Genomic DNA, 21,940 nt, shown 5'->3' on the forward strand with positions numbered 1-21,940 from the left:
GCATCAGTGAAATCACAGCATCGCAAAAACACCGAAGTCCTCGAAACCCCACCTCCAGACCTCTGTGTTTTTGCAATGCTGCAATTTCACTGAGACTCTCCTCGCTGGGAAACCCCACCTCTGGACTTCTGTTGCCAGTGAAGCACCCATTTTTGCACTGCTGGGATTCCCCTGCTGGGATTCCCCTGCAGCATCACAAAAACACGGAAGTCCGGAGGTGGGGTTTCCCATGGAGAGGAGCCTCAGGGGAATCCCAGCAGCGCAAAAACAGGTGCTTCGCTGGCAACGGAAGTCTGGAGGCTGGGCATCCCAGCGGCGGCGGTGGGTTTGTAAGGTGAAAATAGTTTGTAAGAAGAGGTAAAAAAATCTTAAACCCCGGGTTTGTATCTCAAAAAGTTTGTATGGCAAGGCATTTGTAAGATGAGGTATCACTGTATTTAATTAAAAAATATTTTAAAAAGATTATGTGGTTAAGATTAACTCCAAAGAATGCACCAGTAGTATGTCTCATAACATAGCAAGAGTTGTGTAAGTAGGAGAAAGGAGAATGAAAGTGGGCCAGATATTTCCTGTCTGCTGGCTGAGATCCCTGTCTTGGTTCCTCAAATTTTTAGATTCTCTTCCTGTTTTTTTCTCTCTGTTCCAAAATCTTACAAGCATATGTGGGAAGGATAACTTTGTTTACTAGACTGTCCGGGTCAGGAAGCAGACTTCAGTGATCTCTGTAGAGGTAGATACTGAGAAATAAGGAACTGTTGGTGGTCAGACTGTGGGCTCCTGAGCTAGTATGCAAGTCATGAACGATACCAGCATTTGACCTGTTTCTTTATGGGTAATGAGGAAGGTCTGCAAATTGTTTCTGGGAACAACCAAGGAGGGTTATGAGGAGCTAGATGCATCAAGGCTTATGTCCCATGGGAAGCCTTTTATTACATTGTGGATGCTATCAAAGTCCCTAGTGAAGACAATGTCCTCAAAAGGGGCTAAGAGCAACCCAGCCGTGTGGGATCACTCACGAACGCAAATCCTAGAAAGAAAACCTGGACACATTCTCTCTCTGGTTGAAGTGACATGGTGTAGAGCCATGTACCCCTTTTTTATTTGGGAACATAAGGAAATGGGGGATAATGACATATACATGTCAAATGATACATCCAATAACATAACTTCAAACGTATCTTTTGAGTTCTTCCTTTTCCCATAGATATCAAGAAACAATTTCCTAGAAAACTCTTCCTAAGAGCAGATGTTCCTCACACCTAATTTCTCTGAAGTCTTCTGCCTTATCTCACTAATCTTCCTTAATTACCCCTTTTGTCCTGTGTATGCTTCAGGCAATTGTAAATCTCCCCCTTTGATCGTATCTGTCTGGAGTGATGTAAACTTTGTTTATTGTGAGATGTTTATTTAGCCCTTTTGTTTCCTTGTAGTAATTGCCAGGAATGCAGATTAGGCAAGTTTAGTGCCCTCCTGTCCTGGATGAAGTAGAGCATTTTTATGCTAGAGGTCCAGATATATATAATTATAATACAATCCTATTCTAACATTTATGCTATACTGCAACATCACATTTACCATTTTTTCAGAGTATAAGACGCTATAAGATTTGGGGGGTAGGAAAATAGGGGGGGGGAACCTACCTACCAGGTATTCATCTGGCTAGCGTTGCTAGTCTGTTCAGCTTCAGCACATTATTTTATTTCTTGGTTAGGATGGGGAAAAAAACCCTTCTTTGAAAACAAGCCTGCAAAGACTTAGGGCTGGAAAAAATTACAGTGATACCTTGTATTATGAACTTAATTGGTTCGTAACTTTTCTCCATTGTGGGTGGAGCCATAATTCAAGTTGGGATGTCCTCATCCACTCAGAATGAGGACTGAGTCTGTTAGTTTTTGCTGGATCCGCCCTCCTAGGACTCAGCTGTGACTTGGTCCTCAGGCTGGATGGGCATGGCTACATTTCACCCTTCCTGAACTGGCTACTTCTAGGACTTGCTTCTTGCCTCATTTGTTGGGTCAGAAGGTTTCTGACACAACCATTGGCCGTTGGAATCGTGGAACCATAGCCAAGGCATACGAACTTTCAGTTCTTTTGTTGTCATTGGGGGTCATGGCCCAGTCCAAGCATAGTGCAGATCCAAACGGGCAGTGGGGAAGATGCTGCACCCACTTGCCCTCTGTTTTGGGCCTAGAACGCCTCCCTGCAGCCTCCTGGGATCAAAATGGGCTATGGGGTGTGTGTGTGTACTGCAGTCTCCTGCCCTCCCCCTCATTTTGGGCCTAGCTGGTCTCCTGCAGCTTCCTGGGGCCAAAATCAGGCAGTGGGGGCAGGCTTTACCCCCCTACCCCATGTTCCGTCAGGCTCTCTGGTAGAATCCTCCCAAAAATTCACAGGTACAAATTTCACACGTTTGAAAATTCAAAACAATGTTCTTTATAATGAAAATTCACTTAAACTAAGCCCTCTTTTGGTATAGCAAAGAGCACTTGTCTCCAAACAAACTGGTAATTTATACAAGTCCCTTATCAGTCCTGTGATACTTAGCTTGCAGCTGTGAGGCAATTCAAAGTCCTTCTTTCACAAAGTGAAACACACTTTGCTCTGGTTTAGTTTCAAAGCAGGGAAAAATCAACACACAAAAAGCCAATGTCAGTACTGCAGTCATGAAACACAACGATCAGATAATCCTCCACAATGGCCAAACCCACAGGCTGCTATTTATAGCAGCCTCACTAATTACCACAGCCCCACCCAACCACAGGTGCCCTCATTTTCTTTGATAATAATCTCTCAGTTGTTGTTGCCTATGCATCGCTCTCCGCATGCGTGGCTGTATCATTAACTCTTGTTCTGAATCCAAGGAGGAGCTAGATAATTGATCTCCTTCTGAGCTGTCTGCCACACTCTCCTCCTCCCTGTCACTCATGTCTTCTTGGTCAGAGGAGCCTTCATCTTCAGATTCCACTGGGGGCAAACCAGGCCTGCAGCATGTGGATGTCTCCCCCACCTCCACAGTCCTTGGGGCAGGAGCTGGGCCAGAGCTAACCACAACACCCCATGCCCCCCCACTGAGGGCTCTTCGTGCCATAGGTTCACCATCCTTGGCCCTACAGTATGAGGGTGCTTTTTCTTTCAAAAATAGTGAGCAGGAGTTGCAGAAGACTGAAGTGTCTGAAAGCGAAGATTGCCCAATCTTATGAACGAATGCGTGCCAAATCCCATTGCTAACTATACAGATTTATCAAAGACCTGCTTGCAATTGCCACATTTTTGTTCTCAAGCATTCTTTCCCTTCGAATTGGGTCCCTCAGATTTGCTGGGAGAAGTCGGGTACTTTTCATCTATTCCCTTGGAAAATAACGCTTAAGGGAAAATGGCTGTGACTGTGCAAACTGCTCACCTTCCTTTTTATGACAGAAAAGCCAAAGCGTTTTCTACCCACTTTTCTCCGCTTGGCTGTCAAGCTGTTTTGCCGGGAGGAAGACATTCTGAGGTGAACCAAAAGACCAGCTGAATTTAACCCGTCGTCATCTCATCCTGCTGAAAAGAATCTGATAGTCTCTCACATTTGTTTCTGCCTAGCACTTTTCCCCCCCTTCCTTTTTTTGAAACAATCAGGGTATTTCCAAAGGCTCCCTGCCCTCTTCTCGAGAAAGCCACTGGCCTCTATTCATCTCTGTTTAGTAAATGGTTTTACGAGATAAATGATAAATGTTTTCTGACAGGCAAAAATAGCCAGTGGTTGACTCTAGAAGCCTGCCTTTGTATATCCTAGCACGTATGTTCACTCTCCCCTCCCTCCCAGTTGTGGCCTTAAATGGTTTCTGTGGGTTTTCCCTTCTGTCTTTGCTGTGCTGTTAAGCTTCTCTCTCACACAGCTGCTGTCCATAACTTAAAAAACTTTTGCTCCGGTTGTTCCTGCAAAGTAACAGAACCTTTGCAGATCTGCAAAGTACCAGAACTTTTGCAGATCTCTTGTGAGATACAATTTTAACTGAGTTCAAGAAAGAAGCAAGGGATGTCATTAGCCAGTGAGAAATGGACCGGGCCCTGGGTATATATACTGTATCCCTCTGGGGTTGAAAGGGGCAAAATCTGAAGCTGTTTTATGGATATTGAGACTCTTCTCAATAGCTCATGGAAGAATTTATTCAAATCCAGCGGGTTCACATGCACGGTCCCATCATAAGGTAAGAAGTGAGTTCCTGCAGTTACTTTTTTTTTTGGTGGTGGTGGTCGTGGGGGCTAAGTTCTGTCTTCTGATGGAATTTATATGATCAAGTGCTTTTGTTCCTTTTGAGCTTACATTGGGCCGATTGTTTCCAGGATAACATTTTGCACCAGGGATCCATTATGAATAGATATAATACATTAATGAAATGGGTTGTAATGCACGCAAGCTTTAAATGGTAATAAAACAAAATTGCCTTGTCTCTGAAGTGCCTCCAGATTCTTGGTTAAAGTTACTTTGTAAAAGTCATGCATATCTAAGTCACACGTAAAAAGAGGGGAGGTTTGGTAGCTAGGAGACTAATTGCTTTTAGAGATATTGACCATAGTTTTATGGCTGTTATTTTCTTGCCACAAATTCCTATGGCCTACACCCATTTCTCCAACCTGGCTTCCTCCAATTACAAATCCTATCAGGTTTATTGGAGTGAGGGGAATTTAAATTGAATATGTTTGGAGCATACCATGTTAGAAAAGACAGGGATATATTTGTGGGGCTGCCACAAAAGGAGAACGGGTCAACCTATTCTTTAAAACACCTGAGGGTAGGACAAAAACAATGGGTGGAAACTAATTAAGGAGAAAAGCAACCTAGAACTAAGGAGAAATTTCCTGACAGTGAAAACAATTATTTAGTGGAATTGTTTGCCTCCAGAAGTAGGGGGTGTTCCAACATTGGAGTTTTTTTAAAGACGAGATTGTACAGACAATTGTCAGAAGTGGTGTAGGGTTTCCTGCCTGAGCTAGTGGTTGGACTAGAAGACCTCCAAAGCCACTTTCTACTCTGCTGCTCTCTGTTATATGAGAGTACAGTGATACCTTGTCTTACAAACTTAATTGGTTCCGGGACGAGGTTCTTAAGGTGAAAAGTTTGTAAGACGAAACAATGTTTTCCATAGGAATCAATGGAAAAGCAATTAATGCGTGCAAGCCCAAAATTCAACCCTTTTGCAGCTGAAGCGCCCGTTTTTGCACTGCTGGGATTCCCCTGAGGCTCCCCTCCATGGGAAACCCCACCTCTGGACTTCTGTGTTTTTGCAATGCTGCAGGGGAATCCCAGCAGGGGAATCCCAGCATCACAAAAATGAGTGCTTCCCTGGCAACGGAAGTCCGAAGGTGGGGTTTCCCATGGAGGGGACCCTCAGGGAAATCCCAGCAGCGCAAAAATGGATGCTTCGCTGGCAACGAAAGTCCAGAAGTGGGGCATCCCAGTGGCGGCGGTGGGTTTGTAAGGTGAAAATAGTTTGTAAGAAGAGACAAAAAAATCTTAAACCCTGGGTTTGTATCTCGAAAAGTTTGTATGATGAGGCGTTTGTAAGAAGAGGTATCACTGTACTTACTTACTTACTTACTTATCCAACCTTATGTCACTGGTTCAGAATGAAAGGACAAGGCAAGATGCCAGCTTTTTATGTTTTAGGAAGGAAGAGTAGAAACTGGTTATCACACCTGTTGTAAGGAATGGGGAAGAAACAGGAATTGGGAAGTTGTTGAGAATAATTATGAAATCCCATCAGAGGTTAAACTCAGAATCAACAAAAAGCCCGCCATCCCTCATATTAGCCTTGGGGATAAGAGAAGCATACCTTTTCAGCCTGAAGTCCATACTTTTATATCATGTTTTCTCCTCCAAGGATTTAAAGAGCAAGCCCTAGTGACATCATCAATTGGGCAGGGCAGATAATTTAGAGCAGCGTTTCCCAACCTTGGCAACTTGAAGATATTTGGACTTCAACTCCCAGAATTCCCCAGCCAGCATTTTCTGGCTGGGGAATTCTGGGAATTGAAGTCCAGATATCTTCAAGTTGCCAAGGTTGGAAAACACTGATTTAGAGCAATAGCCTACAATCTTTTGGGCACGAGGGACCAGTTCTGTATAGAAAGTCTTTTCTGTGGACTGAAGGGGGCCTGGCTTCATATGTTATCTGCATCCCACAGATGGGACTTCTCTTGTTTATGTGTCCCGGTTTCTGGCATGTCCTGATTTAGAGACACCTCACATCCTGGACACAAACTGCTTCAACCCGTTCTCTTAAAATGACACTATTGAGCATTACAGACCAGAATAACTGGACACAATAACATTTTTTCCTGAATACCATCACTCTGCTAAACAAATATTTCCATCAACACTGTGTCAAGCTATTTCTTAAGTCTGCACTACTATTAATCTTCTCATTGTTCCCATCACCCATCTTCTCCCACAAAGAACTCTATGACTGTAACTTGGTTGCTTGTATCCTTACAATTTATATTGACTGGTTCCTAAGATGATTAGATTTCTTATTTGTATCCGGACTATCATTAAGTATTGTATCTTATGATTCTTGATGAACTTATCTTTTCTTTTATATACTGTACATTGAGAGCATGTGCACCAAGACAAATTCCTTGTATGTCCAACCACACTTGGCCAATATAGATTTCTGTTCTGTTCTCTTCTTTTCTGTTCTCTTCTGTCCTGTTCTGTTCTCTTCTCTTCTGTTCTATCCTATCCTATCTATCTTTCCCTATCCTATCCTATCCTTCCCTATCCTATCGTATCGTATCCTTCCCTATCCTATCCTATCCTATCCTATCCTATCCTAGAGCTTTTTCTTCCCAGAGCAAATAGAAGGAGGCAATCAATGAAAAAATAGTTACTGTATATTTTGTGCTGGTATAATCTATTTCCCTTTTTAATTTGCTGGATTAAAATCTAAGCAGGTTGTTGGAAATTACCATTTTCATTTAAATTTTGAGAATGCAGTCTTGGGATTGGGCACTGCAAGTGGGAATTAGCGCAGCCTCTAGGTTGTGATAATCCAATCTTAATTTGAGAAGATCACAGCACACCAAAGCAGACTCAGACTCCTAAGATTTGATTTTAAAAATCTTCCTTTTTAAGATTTGGGGGGGGGGAAATGGCTCGTTATTCCTCCAACAAACTAAGTTTGCTTTCCCACTGGAATATATAGCATTTCTTATGGAATTAACTATAACATTTATTTTTGATCCAGGCTGTAGTTGCTTGGCAGCTGCCCATTAAGAGTTTCTATTGACAAATCTGTCCCATTCATCAGCGTCTCTGAAAATGTCATCTTTCAGTTTTATTCCTGTGGGCAGAGATTGGCTGTCATTGAAGACAAAGACAAAAACTTCATCATCTGCAGCGTTTGTGCATTTTAAAAAAGTTTTTTGCTCTCTGCTTAAGAAGGACACTAAATTAATACTGGGGGTGGGAATTGTACAAAAGGCTGAGATATGCTATACTTTGAGGGAGTTTCATCAAGATCTGAAAGGATTCCAGATCCTCATTGCTTTATTCTTCAGGAGAAGACTCTGTACTTGTGTTAGCTAAAGGATGACAATAGGTTTATTTTTGTGCACTTAATGAGTTTTAAGGGATGAAGAGCTTTAAGTTTTTCATCAATCCTCCTGCCTCCCCCCTCCCTCCCCTCCCCTCCTCATCTCTACGTCTACCTCTACGTCTACCTCTATTTCTACCCTACCTCTACCTATGCCTCTATTTCTCTCATCTCTATCTCTATATTCTCTATCTCATTTCTATCTCTATCTTCTCTATCTCTCTCTATAGCTCTCTCTCTCATCTCTATCTCTATCTTCTCTCTCTCTCTCTATAGCTCTATCTCTATCTTTTCTATCTCTCTCTATAGCTCTCTCTCTCATCTCTATCTTCTCTCTCTCTCTCTATAGCTATCTTCTCATCTTTATCTCTACCTCTACCTCTCTCATCTTTCTCATCTCTATCATCTGTACATCTTGCATCTCTATCTCTACCTCTATCTTCTCTATCTCTCTATTACCTCTACCTTTACTTCTACCTCTTTCTCCTCTCTCCTCTCTATCTCTCTCATCTCTATCTTTATCTTCTCTATCTCTCTCATCTCTATTACGTCTACCTCTCTCTGTCTCTACCTCTATCTCTCTCATCTCTATTTCTCTCATAGGTAGAACCTCTACCTATATCTATATCTCTACCTCTACTTCTCTCATCTCTGTCTCTATCTTCTCTCTCTCTATAGCTATCTCTCTCATCTTTATCTCTACCTCTACCTCTCTCATCTTTTTCATCTCTATCATCTGTACATCTTGCATCTCTATCTCTACCTCTATCTTCTCTATCTCTCTATTACCTCTACCTTTACTTCTACCTCTTTCTCCTCTCTCCTCTCTGTCTCTCTCATCTCTATCTCTATCTTCTCTATCTCTCTCATCTCTATTACGTCTACCTCTCTCTGTCTCTACCTCTATCTCTCTCATCTCTATTTCTCTCATAGGTAGAACCTCTACCTATATCTATATCTATACCTCTACTTCTCTCATCTCTCTCTATCTTCTCTATCTCTCATCTTTATTAACTCTACCTCTCTCTATCTATCTCTACCTCTATATCTCTCACCTCTCTCATCTCTATCTCTACCTCTGCCTATCTCTATCACTATCACTACCTCTACCCCTCTCACCTTTATCTCATTTCTATATCTCTCATCTCCATCTTCTCTATCTCTCTCATTCATCTACCTCTCTTTTTCTCTACCTCTCTCACCTCTCACCTCTCTCTCTCTCTCATCTCTACCTCTATCTTCTCTCTCTCTCATGTCTATTACCTCTACCTCTCTTTATCTCTAATCTCTCTCACCCCTATCTCTCTCATCTGTATGTCTATCTCTACCTCTACCTCTCTCATCTCTCTCTCTATCTTCTCTATCTATATCATCTCTATCTCTACCTCTGTCTTTGCCTCTACCTCTACCTCAACTCTACATTTACCTCTACCTCTATCTCTTTCATTTCTCTCATCTCTCTCTCTTTTTTTCTTTGTCCCTCTATCTCTACCTTTCTCTCTCATTTCTTTCATCTCTATCTCTTCTCTATACAGTGATCCCTCGATTTTCGCGGGTTCAAACTTCGCGAAATGGCTATACCACGTTTTTTCAAAAAATATTAATTAAAAAATACTCTGCGGGTTTTTTTCTATACCACGGTTTTTCCCACCCGATGATGTCATACGTAATCACCAAGAGTCACTTCTCTCTCTCTTTCTCTTTCTTTCCTGTCATTCTCTGCTTCAATCATTTTCTCATTTCTCTTTTTTCTCCCCTTTTTTCTATCATTTCTCTCTCTCTCTACCTTCCACTCTCCCCCCTCTTGCTCTCTCTCTCTCTTTCTCACTCTGTCTCTCCCTCTCAGTGAGAATGCCTGCCCCGCCTCTCCTGCAGCCCCCTCACTGATAGCTGGGACGAAAGCGCTTTCAGCTAAGGGACTGTGAGAGGGGCGGGGCGGGCATTCTCAAAGCGCTCAGAGTGGCTAGCGGCTGAATGAGGAGGATGAGAAGCTGTAGCCGCCAGCGCTGCTGCAGGAGGACCCATGTCCCAAGAAAGCCGGTGAGGGGTGGATCGGGCGGGCGGGGGGTAGCGGCAAGGGGTCCAGAGGCACTGGGGGGCGGGGGCGGCCGACATTCAAAACAATCTTTGCCGGCCTCCACATTTTCGTCGCTCCCCGCCCCCAACTTCAAGCCTGGCTCCTTGCGTGGCCTTGGAAAAGGGTGCGTGGGGGTAGTTTTTGGCTGTCCATAACCAAAAATAGTGTTTTTACTTCTGCATCTCTACTTCGACTTTCGCGGGCAGTCTGGGAACGCAACCCCCGCGAAAATCGAGGGATCACTGTATATATCATGTCACCATCTCTCTCATTTCTCTCTATCATCTCTATCTCTACATCTACCTATATCTCATCTCTCATCTTTATCTCTATCTCTACATCATCTCTATCTCTATCTGTCTCTCCATGTCTACCTCTACCTCCACCTCTATCTATCCATCTGATTTATACTACCATTATTTTTGTTAACTCAAGGGAGTGTTGGGATCTACTTCTCCCACCTTCTTCCTGCCCCATAACAATCCTGTGAGATGGCTTGAGCAGAGTGAAGGTAACTGGCCCAAATTGTTCCTTAATTCCCTTCCCAAATTCACAGAAATGTATTGTTCCCATATTCCCTGAAAAGGTCTGATGAGTGCAGGAAGGATCTGAAAACCTGCCCATAACTTTCATTTTAAGATAATGCATGCTTTAAAAAAATATTATTTACTTATTGTGTTTGTAACACATTTTTGAGAAAGAAATGGGAAAACTAAACTACCAGGCCAAAAAAAAAAAAACATGAAAAACTACAAGTCTGCAGTGTTGCAAATTTAGTGACAGGACCAGAAGCTTTGAAAACTAGTGAGGAGAGGGTACATACCGGTATATGTTTTTGCATGAATTTGATAATGGCTTTATTTTTATTTTTTAACAAGAAGTATCTGAAACTGTAAAATATCAGTGCAGTATAATTATTTCATCAGATAAATTAAAAGAAATTAATTAAACTTGACAGGCGATGTCTAATAAAGTGTCAAAAGGACTTACTTCGGAAATGATTGACAGGCAGAATATGCAAGTAAGTCCTGTTAAGTCAGCTGAGCTTACTGATGAGTAAGCTTGCACAGGACTGTAATCATCTGTTCCTAATTACAAATCACAAAATACTTCAAATAAATGGAACGTTGCAAAACGTTATGTATATGAATTGCTTTGCAATTTCTTGCCTTTTGCTCGCGATAAAAAATATTCCAAAATGGACTGTGGGGAGATTTTAAAATGCTAGGAGCCTGCTACCTCTTTGCCCTAAGGCTGAGTCTATTTTGCTCCATTTCTTCAAAGAGGTGTGAGTTGCTGTAGCACTGAAGTTCATGCATAAATTTGGTTTGGGTTCTTGGAGCTTTGACAAAAGGTTATGATGGCTTTGCAAAAAAGCAAGCTAATTAACATGTGCAGGGATTTCAACCATTGCTTGGCTGTGTTTTGTTAGCTATATATTCATATAACTTCAGTAGTGGAGCAGCAGAACCCTCCTGAAAAAGAGACGTGAGTTACCACAAATACACAATATGCCTAACTATAGCATAGGGGCAGACAAATTTCAACTCCAGTTATTGAGGATGATGACATTTATGGTCCACAGCATTCAGAAGCACTGGGTTGCTCTGTGATACTGTTTTGTTTTTATCTTATTTTATATTGAGTTACAGATGCCTTTCCCCATCTTGGGTCTCTACATGTACACTAGATCACAGGTCACCAACCAGTGGTCCATGGACCATTAGTGGTCCGTGAGATCATTTTGGTGGTCTGTGGAGAAATCCTGGCCCCTGAGCTGGATATGGACAAGTGCATTTAATCCAGCCTGCATGCGGGAACACAAAACCGCACTGCCCAATATCACCTACCCACATGTCAGCCCCTACCCTTAAGGCTGAGTGCAAACCTCACCTCAAGGAAAGAAGGAAAAGAAAAGAAAGGTAGAAGAGGAAAGGAAAAGAAAGGAGTGGAGAGGAAAGAAAGAAGAGGAAAGGAAAGAGAAGGAAAGAAAAGAAGGAAAACAGAAGGAAAGAAAAGGAAGAAGAGGGAAGGAAAGGAAAGAAGGAAAGAGGAAAGGAAAAAAGGAAGAAGGGAAAAAGAAAAGGAAGAAGAGGAAAGGAGAGAGATAAAGGAAAGAAGGAAAGAAAAGAAGGAAAAGAAAGGAAGAAGAGGGAAGGAAAGGAGAAGAGAGGACGGAAGGAAAGAGGAAAGGAAAGGAAAGGAGAAGAGAGGAAGGAAGGAAAGAGGAAAGGAAAGGAAGAAGAGGAAAAGAAAGGGAAGGGGGAGAGGGGAGGGCAGGGTAGTCAACAACATCAGCAAGCCACCTTCAGATAATATCATTTTTTTACAATTAAACAAGCTTTAAAGATTTTATTATGGTTAAATGAGCATTTACGACTTTGTTATAATTAAATAAGCATTTATAATTTTGTTATATTAAATAGGTACATTTCATATTAATAAAATGGAAATTCTCTGCTCATTATTTTACAAATGTATATTTTCTTTAAAAAAAATTCATATTATTGGTTTGCAGGATTTAAAATTATGAATTAGGGTCCATGGGATTTAAAATTATAACCTTGATGATCCCTGACATCCAAAAGGTTGGGGGTCCCTGCACTAGATGATGAACCTCATTATTCCAGGCCAGTGATGGCTAACCTTTTTGTCATTGTATGCCGAAAGTGTGCACACACGTGACAGTGCAGGTGCCTGCACCCATAATTCAATGCATGCACAACATCCCCGGATGCCCTGCCCCCCCCCGCACTCCCGCCACTCATGTACATGTCACCACCACTGCTCCACCATCCCATATGTATGCATGCACAACCTCCCCGTATCCCATTTTGAGTCTAGCAGGCCTCGAGAGGGCTCTGCGTACCACTTGTTGCACGCATGCCATATGTTTGCCATCATGGTTCTACGTCAGTGATAGTGCACCTATGGCACAGGGGCCACAGGTGGCACACGGAGCCATATCGGCTAGCATGCGAACTGTTGCCCTAGCTCAGCTCCAACATGCATGTGTGTGCCAGCCAGCTGAGTTTGGGCTTGCACAGAGGCTCTGGGAGGGTGATTTTGGCTTCCAGGGAAGCCTTTGAAGCCTGGGGAGGGCAAAACACGAGCCTACTGGGCTCACCAGAAGCTGTGAAACAGGCTGTTTCTGGCCTTCAGAGGGCCTTGGGGGGGGGTCTGTTTCCGCCCTCCCCAGGCATTTAATTATGGGTGTGGGCACTCGTGGATACACAACAGGGTGTGCGTACGCCCTTTCGGCACCCGAGGGGAAAAAGGTTCGCCATCACTGTTGTAAGTAAATATACCCAGTGGCAAGGAGTGATGGGTGTTGTAGTCCAGCAATATTTAGGGATTCCATGGAAGTTGGGGAAGGTTTCCCTAAGAACAGAGATCAGTGCCTCTTGAAATATCTTTGTCCCTTCTCCGCTTGGTTTTACATTTTGCCTGTTTAGGATGGCAGAAAAACACACCATAAAACAACATGTCAGAGAATGAGTTCTGGAACATATCATTTCAAAGTGTGCAAACAGAAGGCTAGTTGTCAAAGAGACGGCTGTGCGTTTGGCTTTCTCTCTGGTCCTCTAGATTCTTTCTCCTTTTTTGAGGAAGGAGCCAAAAGTCTCAGTTCTTTCCTTGCTCTTGATTTTAAATCAGCTGCCAGCAGGATTGGAATTTTTTGTCCATACTAAAATAAAACGAATAGAACACAAATCAGGGAGTTTTATAAAATTTTGAAAGTATTGTAAATGGTTTGTGGGTTGGATGTTTTTTTTGTCAGCACTTCCAAGTAAACCAAACAGGATGCATGACTAGATAAATTGATTCTACTTTACTGCAAGGCTACATTAATCGCATTGTGCAAGTCTGAAAGTACAGACTTCCCCATTGCCACTTTTAACTGCTTGGTCCATTAGGGAGGACCCTTCCAACAAAGTGGCAAATGCATTTTAACCCAAACAAGTGCAAGGTTATGCATATCGGGGCAAAGAACCCTAATTACACCTATCAACTGATGGGGACTAAGCTTTCTAAGAGAACCCAAGAAGGGGATCTTGGGGGTTTTGATGGACAGCTCAATGAATAATGTCAACTCAGTGCCCAGCAGCAGTAAAAAAGGCAAATTCCAATCTTGGCATGATTAGAAAGAGAATCGAAAATAGGTCGGCAGGTGTTGTATTGCTTCTGTACAAATCGATGGTGAGACCACAATTGGAGTAGTGTGTACAGTTCTGGTCACCGCACCTCAAGAAAGATATAATGGAACTGGAAAAGGTGCAAAAAAGGGCAACTTGAATGATCAAGGAAATGGAGCACCTCACTTATGAAAACAGGTTGCAACACGTTGGTCTCTTCAGCCTTGAAAGACGACGTTGAAGAGGTGACTTGATCAAAGTGTATAAAATCATACATAATAATAATAATAATAATAATAATAATAATAATAATAATAATTTATTAGATTTGTATGCCGCCCCTATCCAAAGAAAAGGCGGATAGAGAAAAAAATCCTTTCTCTATCACACAATACTACGACGAGGGGGCACTCCTTAAAGCTCATAGGTAAGAAAGTGAGGACAAATGAAGGGAAATATTTCTTCACCCAGAGGATCATTAGTTTATGGAATTCACTTCCAGAAGAGGTTGTGACAGCTGTCAGCCTGGATAGCTTCAAGGCAGGATCGGACGGATTCATGGATGCCAAGTGTATCAGTGATTATGAAATGGATATTCATGTGCCGCCTCTGTGTTGGTTGAGGCAGTCAGGATTCCCTTGGCTACCATTTGTTGGGAAAGGGAGGGTTTTGCCTTCTCTTTCTGCTCAAGATCCCCATGAACAATTGGTAGGCCATTGTGTGACACAGAATGGTGGACTCAATGGGCTTTGGCCTGATTCAGCATGGCTCTTCTTATATTCTTATGTTCCTAAATTTCTTTTTCTTTTTTAACCATGAGCCCACTAGGGACTTCTGCCTCTTTGTCTGCTTGATTCCTAGGCAACATCTCTTCCCCTGGTCCCCCAAGTTCACCCACACATTCCATTACAGGTTTGGGATTTTTGCTGGTGAGAATTCTTGTTTGAAACTTTATCCTTTTTGGAAATCTGAACAGAGTAGGTATTGGCTCTAAGGAGAGAAAAACCTGAGAGGCAGCGCATCTTGGTAAACTTTTTGACCTCAGCTCTCTCTGGTAGAACAATATAGCGGATCAACTCGTGACTGGGGCCCACATGAAGAGACTGCTACCAAAAAGATGACACATGCACCACGGACCCTGGTGGGCGTGGGGAGGAATGAGCGGCTCATTACAAACACAAAGCGAACATTCTTTCTTATGGCAAGCATGCTTGCTGGATCAGTGCTCAGAGCTAGCTTTTCAGCAGTTACCTAGTAACACGATGGGGAGGGAATATGAATCACCATGGCAACGTTTCAAGTGTGGGACTTAGCAATGCATGTGGGGTCACTTTCCCATCTTTCTTCCATATTCAGTTATCCCTAGGAATGGACCGATCCTTGTTTTGTGGGCGAGGAAAGAGATGTAGACAACAGACACTTAACAGACTGTGTGGCTTTTGTTTCCCATCACCAATGAAACCCTTTTTTAGTCCTGCTGCCAAAAATCCCCTGGGAGCAAGAGATAAGCGTGGACATACCTCTCTGGTTCTGATCCATTTTGGGGCTGGGTGGGTGGATGGGAGGATGTCCAGGTTTGCCCAATTCCCCATTTTTATCTCCCCCTCCCCTACACTGAGATTCCAGGTTGCTTTCTTTTATTAATGGTGACAATAATACTTGATGGTGTGGATTCCAAGGCTGCTTTAAAGTAATGAACAAAAGGGCCAGTGTTACCAGGCCACACTGTTTAAAAATTAGCTATAAAGTAAGCCGGACTCAGTGGTCTATTGTATCTTGAAGTGATGATTAGCTAAAGTTGCCCCAAATACTTAATGGTTATTAATACCTTGAGTCCAGCAGTGGTTTCTATCTAAAGAGGGCAACTGAGCAACACTTTCATGGGAAGGTCATAAAAGCCTCCCCCTTTTGTTTGCCGTCATTATCAAGTAATAAAAAGAAAAGTTGCCTTGTCGTTAATGCCAGCTTCTATGAATAGATTCGATAAATCTATTTCATGTTTTCAAAATGCGACACTAGATTTTTATTACACAATAAATGTCATTACGTTGTGCTTCAGAATATTCTCTGCCTCATCCCCCAGGGCTGAAATCTTGTACCTTCCTATTTAAGAGTGAGCCTTGTTAAACACAGTGGGATTTACTTTTGCGGGTGATATGATAATTGGTTGTAATAGCAACCCCAAATATGCCACTTTCTAAATCAGGGGTCTTCAAGCTTAGCAACGTTTACGACTTGTGGACTTCAACTCCCAGAATTCTTTAGCCAGCATGTGCTGGCTGAAGAATTCTGGGAATTGAAGTCCACACGTTATAAAGTTGCCAAGCTTTGGAGACTCCTGTTCTAGAAAAGATTGAGGCTGCAACTTCCAGAATTCCCTTTTGTTACGGGAAGCTGGCAAAGCCCAAATCTGATTTGGCATGCTGAGAACCGTAATCTCAGCATATTTGGAGAGACCACTTGGAGATGACTGGGTAGTAAGAGGATGTTTTCTGTTTTTCCCAGGCCAAATGGTGGAAGGAAATTATGCAAAGAAACTCAAACCTCTGTTTGCCAGTTCAGTTCTATTACACAGCTCTACAAAAAATATTTTTTGTAATCATCACAGTTGACCTTGTACTTTTCTGAATAATTCTTTGTTCTGATTTCAAAAATGTATACAGTTTTTCTGTAGCAGGTATATTTTCCATGGAGCAGCGTCATTATTATAAAGTATGGGACAGTGATGGCAAATCTTTTTCCCCTCTAGTGCCGAAAGAGCGGGGACGCAACACTATTGTGCATGTGCAAGTGTCCACACCATAATTCAATGCCTGGGAAGGGCGAACACAGCTTTCCCCACCCCTCGGAGGCCCTCTGAAGGCTGGAAATGGCCTGTTTTCCAACTTCCAATGGGCCCAATAGGCTTGTGTTTCACCCTCTCCAGGCTTCAAAGGCTTCCCTGGACCAGGGGGAGAATAAAAATGCCTTCCTCCATTACCCCCTGGAGGCTCTCTGGAAGCCAAAAATTCCCTCCCAGAGCCTCTGTGCAAGCCAAAAATCAGCTGGCTGGCACACACATGCATGTTGGAGCTGAGCTATGGCAACAGCTCATGTTCCAGCAGATATGGCTCCGCGTGCCACCTGTGGCATCCGTGCTATAGGTTCACCATCACCTGTGGCACTGGTCAAGGGAAAGGGAGGGGTTTGCCTTCTCTTTCTGCTCAAGATCCCCTTGGACAATTGGTGGGCCACTGTGTGACACAGAATGCTGGACTCGATGAGCTTTGGCCCTATTCAGCATGGCTCTTCTTATGTTCTTATGGTATAGGAAATATACTGGCAACATTAACAAAACAGTAACAGAGCTGTACAAAAATGATATTTTGCAGTTAACCTTGTACTTTTCTGAATCTTTTTTTGTTCTGATTGCAAAAATGTATATAGTTTTTCTGTAGCAGGTATAGTTTCCATGGAGCAGCATCATTATTATAAGGCATAGGAAATATACTGGCGACATTAAGAAAACAGTAATTACCACATACGTTGAAATTGTAGAAATAACATAATAATAAAAATGCTTCAATATTAGGAATTGCACGTGATAGAGCAAAACCAGCCATATTTTGTTGGAATCAACACATCAAACTCTATAAAACAGACATATTACCTTTGCTGATGATTTTTTTGAGTTGACCAGAGTTGTGTTCTGAAAATGGAACAGAATAAGGCCAAGTAGAGTTAGGTAAATGCATGTACACCTAATAGTGAGCTAGCAAAAGAAAATTATTATTATTATTATTATTATTATTATTATTATTATTATTATTATTATTATTATTATTTATTAGATTTGTATGCCGCCCCTCTCAGAAGACTTGGGGCAGCTACCAACAGTAATAAAAACAGTATAACAATGGGACAAATCTAATAATAAAAATATATAAAAACCCCAATAATTAAAAACTATACAGCACATACACACCAAACATGAAATATAAAAAGCCCGGGGGAGATGTCTTAGTTCCCCCCTGCTTTGCAATATAGGTGGGTCTTGAGTAACTTGCGAAAGACAAGGAGGGTGGGGGCCGTTCTAATCTCCTGGGGGAGTTGATTCCAGAGGGCTGGGGCCGGCACAGAGAAGGCTCTTCCCCTGGGGCCCGCCAAACAACATTGTTTGGTCGACGGGACCCAGAGAAGGCCAACTCTGTGGGACCTTATTGGTTTAAGTTTAAAATGTTTTCCAACTTCCAATGGTCCCAATAGGATCGTGTTTCACCCTCTCCAGGCTCCAAAGGCTTCCCTGGAGCAGGGGGAGAGTAAAAATGCCCTCCTCTATTACCCCCTGGAGGCTCTCTGGAAGCCAAAAATTCCCTCCCAGAGCCTCTGTGCAAGCCAAAAATCAGCTGTCTGACACACACATGCATGTTGGAGCTGAGCTAGGGCAACAGCTCATGTGCCAGCAAAAATGTTCTCCTATGGGAGAGACCTTTATGCACTGGCTCAGAATTCTGATTATTGTTCCATTCTCTATCTGGTCCTATCTTTTGACCCAGGACTAGGTCAAACGTATGATACGTTGCTAAAGAGAGCTCTACAAAACCCATCCTTTGCTTCTTAGTGCCCAAAAGGGGCGGGGAGCAGAAACACACAGAGATACAACACATATTCACTTATTTGACTCTTCCACAAACCCAAAGAGACAACACGTCTCTACACATCCTGATTAGACCCTTGGGGAAAGTGAATGCAGGCAAAAGGCTGGCGGAACACTTGGGAGAGAAGGAAGAACACATACAAAGCCAAGCAACACTTATTCACACATGCTGATTAAATCTGGGGAATGTATACCTACAACCAGAGACATGCAAATACAAAGCAGGAGAGTAGACATATTCAGAGCCATAGGTCCAAACACATCGATATCCTCCAACTGGAAACATATCACAGGATATAGAGTCAGTTTGATATAATGATGAAGAAAGATGGTGGCCTAGAAACTAGGAGACTCCAGTGTGTAAGCCATCTGGATGACTTTGGGTCAGTCATTGTGTCTTCAGTCAACCTTCTTCACAAGGTTGTTGTTAGGAAGAAGAAAGATTATCAGGCAGGGGTGAAATTCAGCAGGTTTTGACAGGTTTTGGAGAAGCGGTAGCAGAAATTTTGAGTAGTTCGGAGAACCGGCAAATACTACTACTGGCTGGTCCCAGAGTAGTGTGGGTATGGAGATTTTTAAAATATCCTTCCTTTGGAGTGGGGCAGGAATGGGGATTTTCCAATATCCTTCCCCTGCTACGCCAACCAAACCATGAGGTATAGCAAGCAGGAAGAGGGAGATTATGATCCCGCTGTATAGAGCGCTGGTGAGACCACATTTGGAATACTGTGTTCAGTTCTGGAGACCTCACCTACAAAAAGATATTGACAAAATTGAAAGGGTCCAAAGACGGGCTACAAGAATGGTGGAAGGTCTTAAGCATAAAACGTATCAGGAAAGACTTAATGAACTCAATCTGTATAGTCTGGAGGACAGAAGGAAAAGTGGTGGGGGGGGGACATGATCGAAACATTTAAATATGTCAAAGGGTTAAATAAGGTCCAGGAGGGAAGTGTTTTTAATAGGAAAGTGAACACAAGAACAAGGGGACACAATCTGAAGTTAGTTGGGGGAAAGATCAAAAGCAACGTGAGAAAATATTATTTTACTGAAAGAGTAGTAGATCCTTGGAACAAACTTCCAGCAGACGTGGTTGGTAAATCCACAGTAACTGAATTTAAACATGCCTGGGATAAACATATGTCCATCCTAAGATAAAATACAGAAAATAGTATAAGGGCAGACTAGATGGATCATGAGGCCTTTTTCTGCCGTCAGACTTCTATGTTTCTATGTTTCTATGCCCACAGAACCAGTAGGGAAATTCACCTCTACTATCAGGTATGTTTACCAGCTTATATATATAAAAAGATAAAATGCAAGACATGACATGAGATGGGTTGGAAATAGTTCCAGACACTGCAAGCTTTCTTTACCTTTCTTTTTCTTCTTTCATTGGTACCACTGGGGTGGTGGGCAATGTTCCTTCTAAGCTGCGCGGCTGCGCACATAACGAGAGAACAGCACACAGCAGTTTCCAATTGCCGCATGCCATTTTCTGATATCAGAGTTTGCATGCCTGCGCAAACGACTAGAGAACAGTGCGCAGCAGTTTCCAATTGCCGCACACTGTTTTCTAACGTTAGAGTGATCATTGGTGGTGGGTACCCAGGGCAAACTGTAGTATAAATTGGGTTACTTACACAGCTTCCTTATATTCTGATGGAATAGGCTAATCTTCCCCTGTGCAAAAGAATTGTATGGCCAGTTTCCTGGATTCAATTTAGGCAAGTACAGTGTTCCCTCGATTTCCGCGGGAGATGCGTTCCGAGACCGCCCGCGAAAGTCGAATTTCCGTGAAGTAGAGATGCGGAAGTAAATACACCATTTTTGGCTATGGACAGTGTCACAAGCCTTCTCTTAACACTTTAAACCCCTAAATTACCATTTCCCATTCCCTTAACAGCCATTTACTCACCATTATTACTGGTACTCACCATTGAATAAGACACTTAGTGATCCTGATATTTATAAACATAATTATTTATTAACAATAATTATTTTTTTTGTTATTTATTTGCAAAAATTATTAGTTTGCCGATGACGTATGATATCATTGTGTGGGAAAAACTGGTATAGTAAAAAAAACCTCGAAGTATTTTTTAATTAATATTTTTTGAAAAACCGTGGTATAGGCTATTCGCGAAGTTCGAACCCGCGAAAATCGAGGGAACACTGTACATCATTCTTCGTAGGGATTGATAGCAATTAAATGCATACTTCATGACAAAGTCACTTAGATGAGATGGATGGATGTACAAATCGATGATGATAGCATAGTATAGCATTTAGATTTATATACCGCTTCATCGTACTTTACAGCCCTCTCTAAGCGATTTACAGAATCAGCATATTGCCCCCAACAATCTGGGTTCTTATTTCACTCACCTCAGAAGGATGGAAGGCTGAGTCAACCTTGAGCCAGTGGTGAGATTTTAACTGCTGGACTACAGCTAGCTGAAGTAGCCTGTACTGCTGCACTCTAACCACTGCACCATCCCGGCGCATTTATCATGATGATGATAATGCTGCATACAAAACCAGAATTGAGAAGATAGCAATAGCTAATGAAAAATTCCGCCTCTGCAAAGAAGCTGAAAAATTAGTGGACCATGTAGTTAACTGCTGTAAGAAGATTGTACAGACCGATTACAAACAAGGACATGACAAAGTAGCAGCAAGGGGGAATCGCCCAAAAATGACATTTGCCTCCAAGCAAAAATTAGTGGTGGCCACAAAAGAAATTCAACACCTCTACTCCTAAGTGGATTCATTTCAAACTTCTATTATTTTACTTCATGTTCCATTAGAATGCCACGTTCTGTGACATAACAGTAAAACAGAACAGGGCATTACTGGTCTTGAAAGGCATAGAAACTAATAGTTTTATCTGAAGTGGAGAATTTATATCTCCCCAAATGCTTTTTTTCCCCTAATGTTTTTTTCACACACAAACATTTTTCAAATCCAATCCCCAGCAGTTCTAAGCAACCTGGCCAAAGCTGTACAATTCAGCAACATCTGGTATTTTCCAGGCTGCCTAGGTTTCTCTAGAGTAAAAGAAAAAAGAGGGAGAAATACTTTGAATCCTGCAAGCTTCTGCTAATATAATATAACTTTAATTTTATAATACAAGTTATTATATAAAGTTATAAAATAACTTTATGAGAGTCCGGAAGGAGTTGGGCGGCTTATAAATGTAATTAATTAAATTAAATTAAATTTAAAATAAAATAAAAATAAATAAAGATGGAGCTGGTTGTATTTCTTGTCAAGACTACCTCATTAGTCTTGGGTGGGTTCTACTTACTTCCCTACTGGTTCACATCACAACGGAAGTGCACATTTTGCATGGATACTCGCTATGGAAAAAAAACCGATATTTTTTTTTTTAAAAAAAGATGGCGTCTCCTACAGACCAGCACCAATTGGTCTGGTTTGGTGACATCATCAGCAGGTTGCTACCGGATAAGACGGACCAGTCCCAACCAGGAAGAACCACCTCTGCCTCACT

General features: G+C 42.2%; 1 protein-coding gene across 3 annotated transcripts in view; it reads left to right on the plus strand.

Annotated features, from left to right (window-relative positions):
• Window positions 1-21,940, plus strand: part of PDE1B (phosphodiesterase 1B) — a 230,555-nt gene that overhangs the window by 147,497 nt on the left and 61,118 nt on the right. The window contains exon 1 of one of the 3 annotated variants that reach the window (XM_070741009.1): window positions 3,864-4,190. The exons of the other annotated variants lie outside the window; for them this stretch is intronic. Within the exon in view, the coding sequence (XP_070597110.1) occupies window positions 4,138-4,190 (53 nt within the window). The 5' untranslated portion in view covers window positions 3,864-4,137. Of the gene's footprint in view, window positions 1-3,863; window positions 4,191-21,940 lie in introns of those variants that run through there. 3 annotated transcript variants of the gene reach the window in all.

The sequence above is a fragment of the Erythrolamprus reginae genome, chromosome 2, assembly GCF_031021105.1.
Source record: "Erythrolamprus reginae isolate rEryReg1 chromosome 2, rEryReg1.hap1, whole genome shotgun sequence".
NCBI lineage: Eukaryota > Metazoa > Chordata > Lepidosauria > Squamata > Dipsadidae > Erythrolamprus > Erythrolamprus reginae.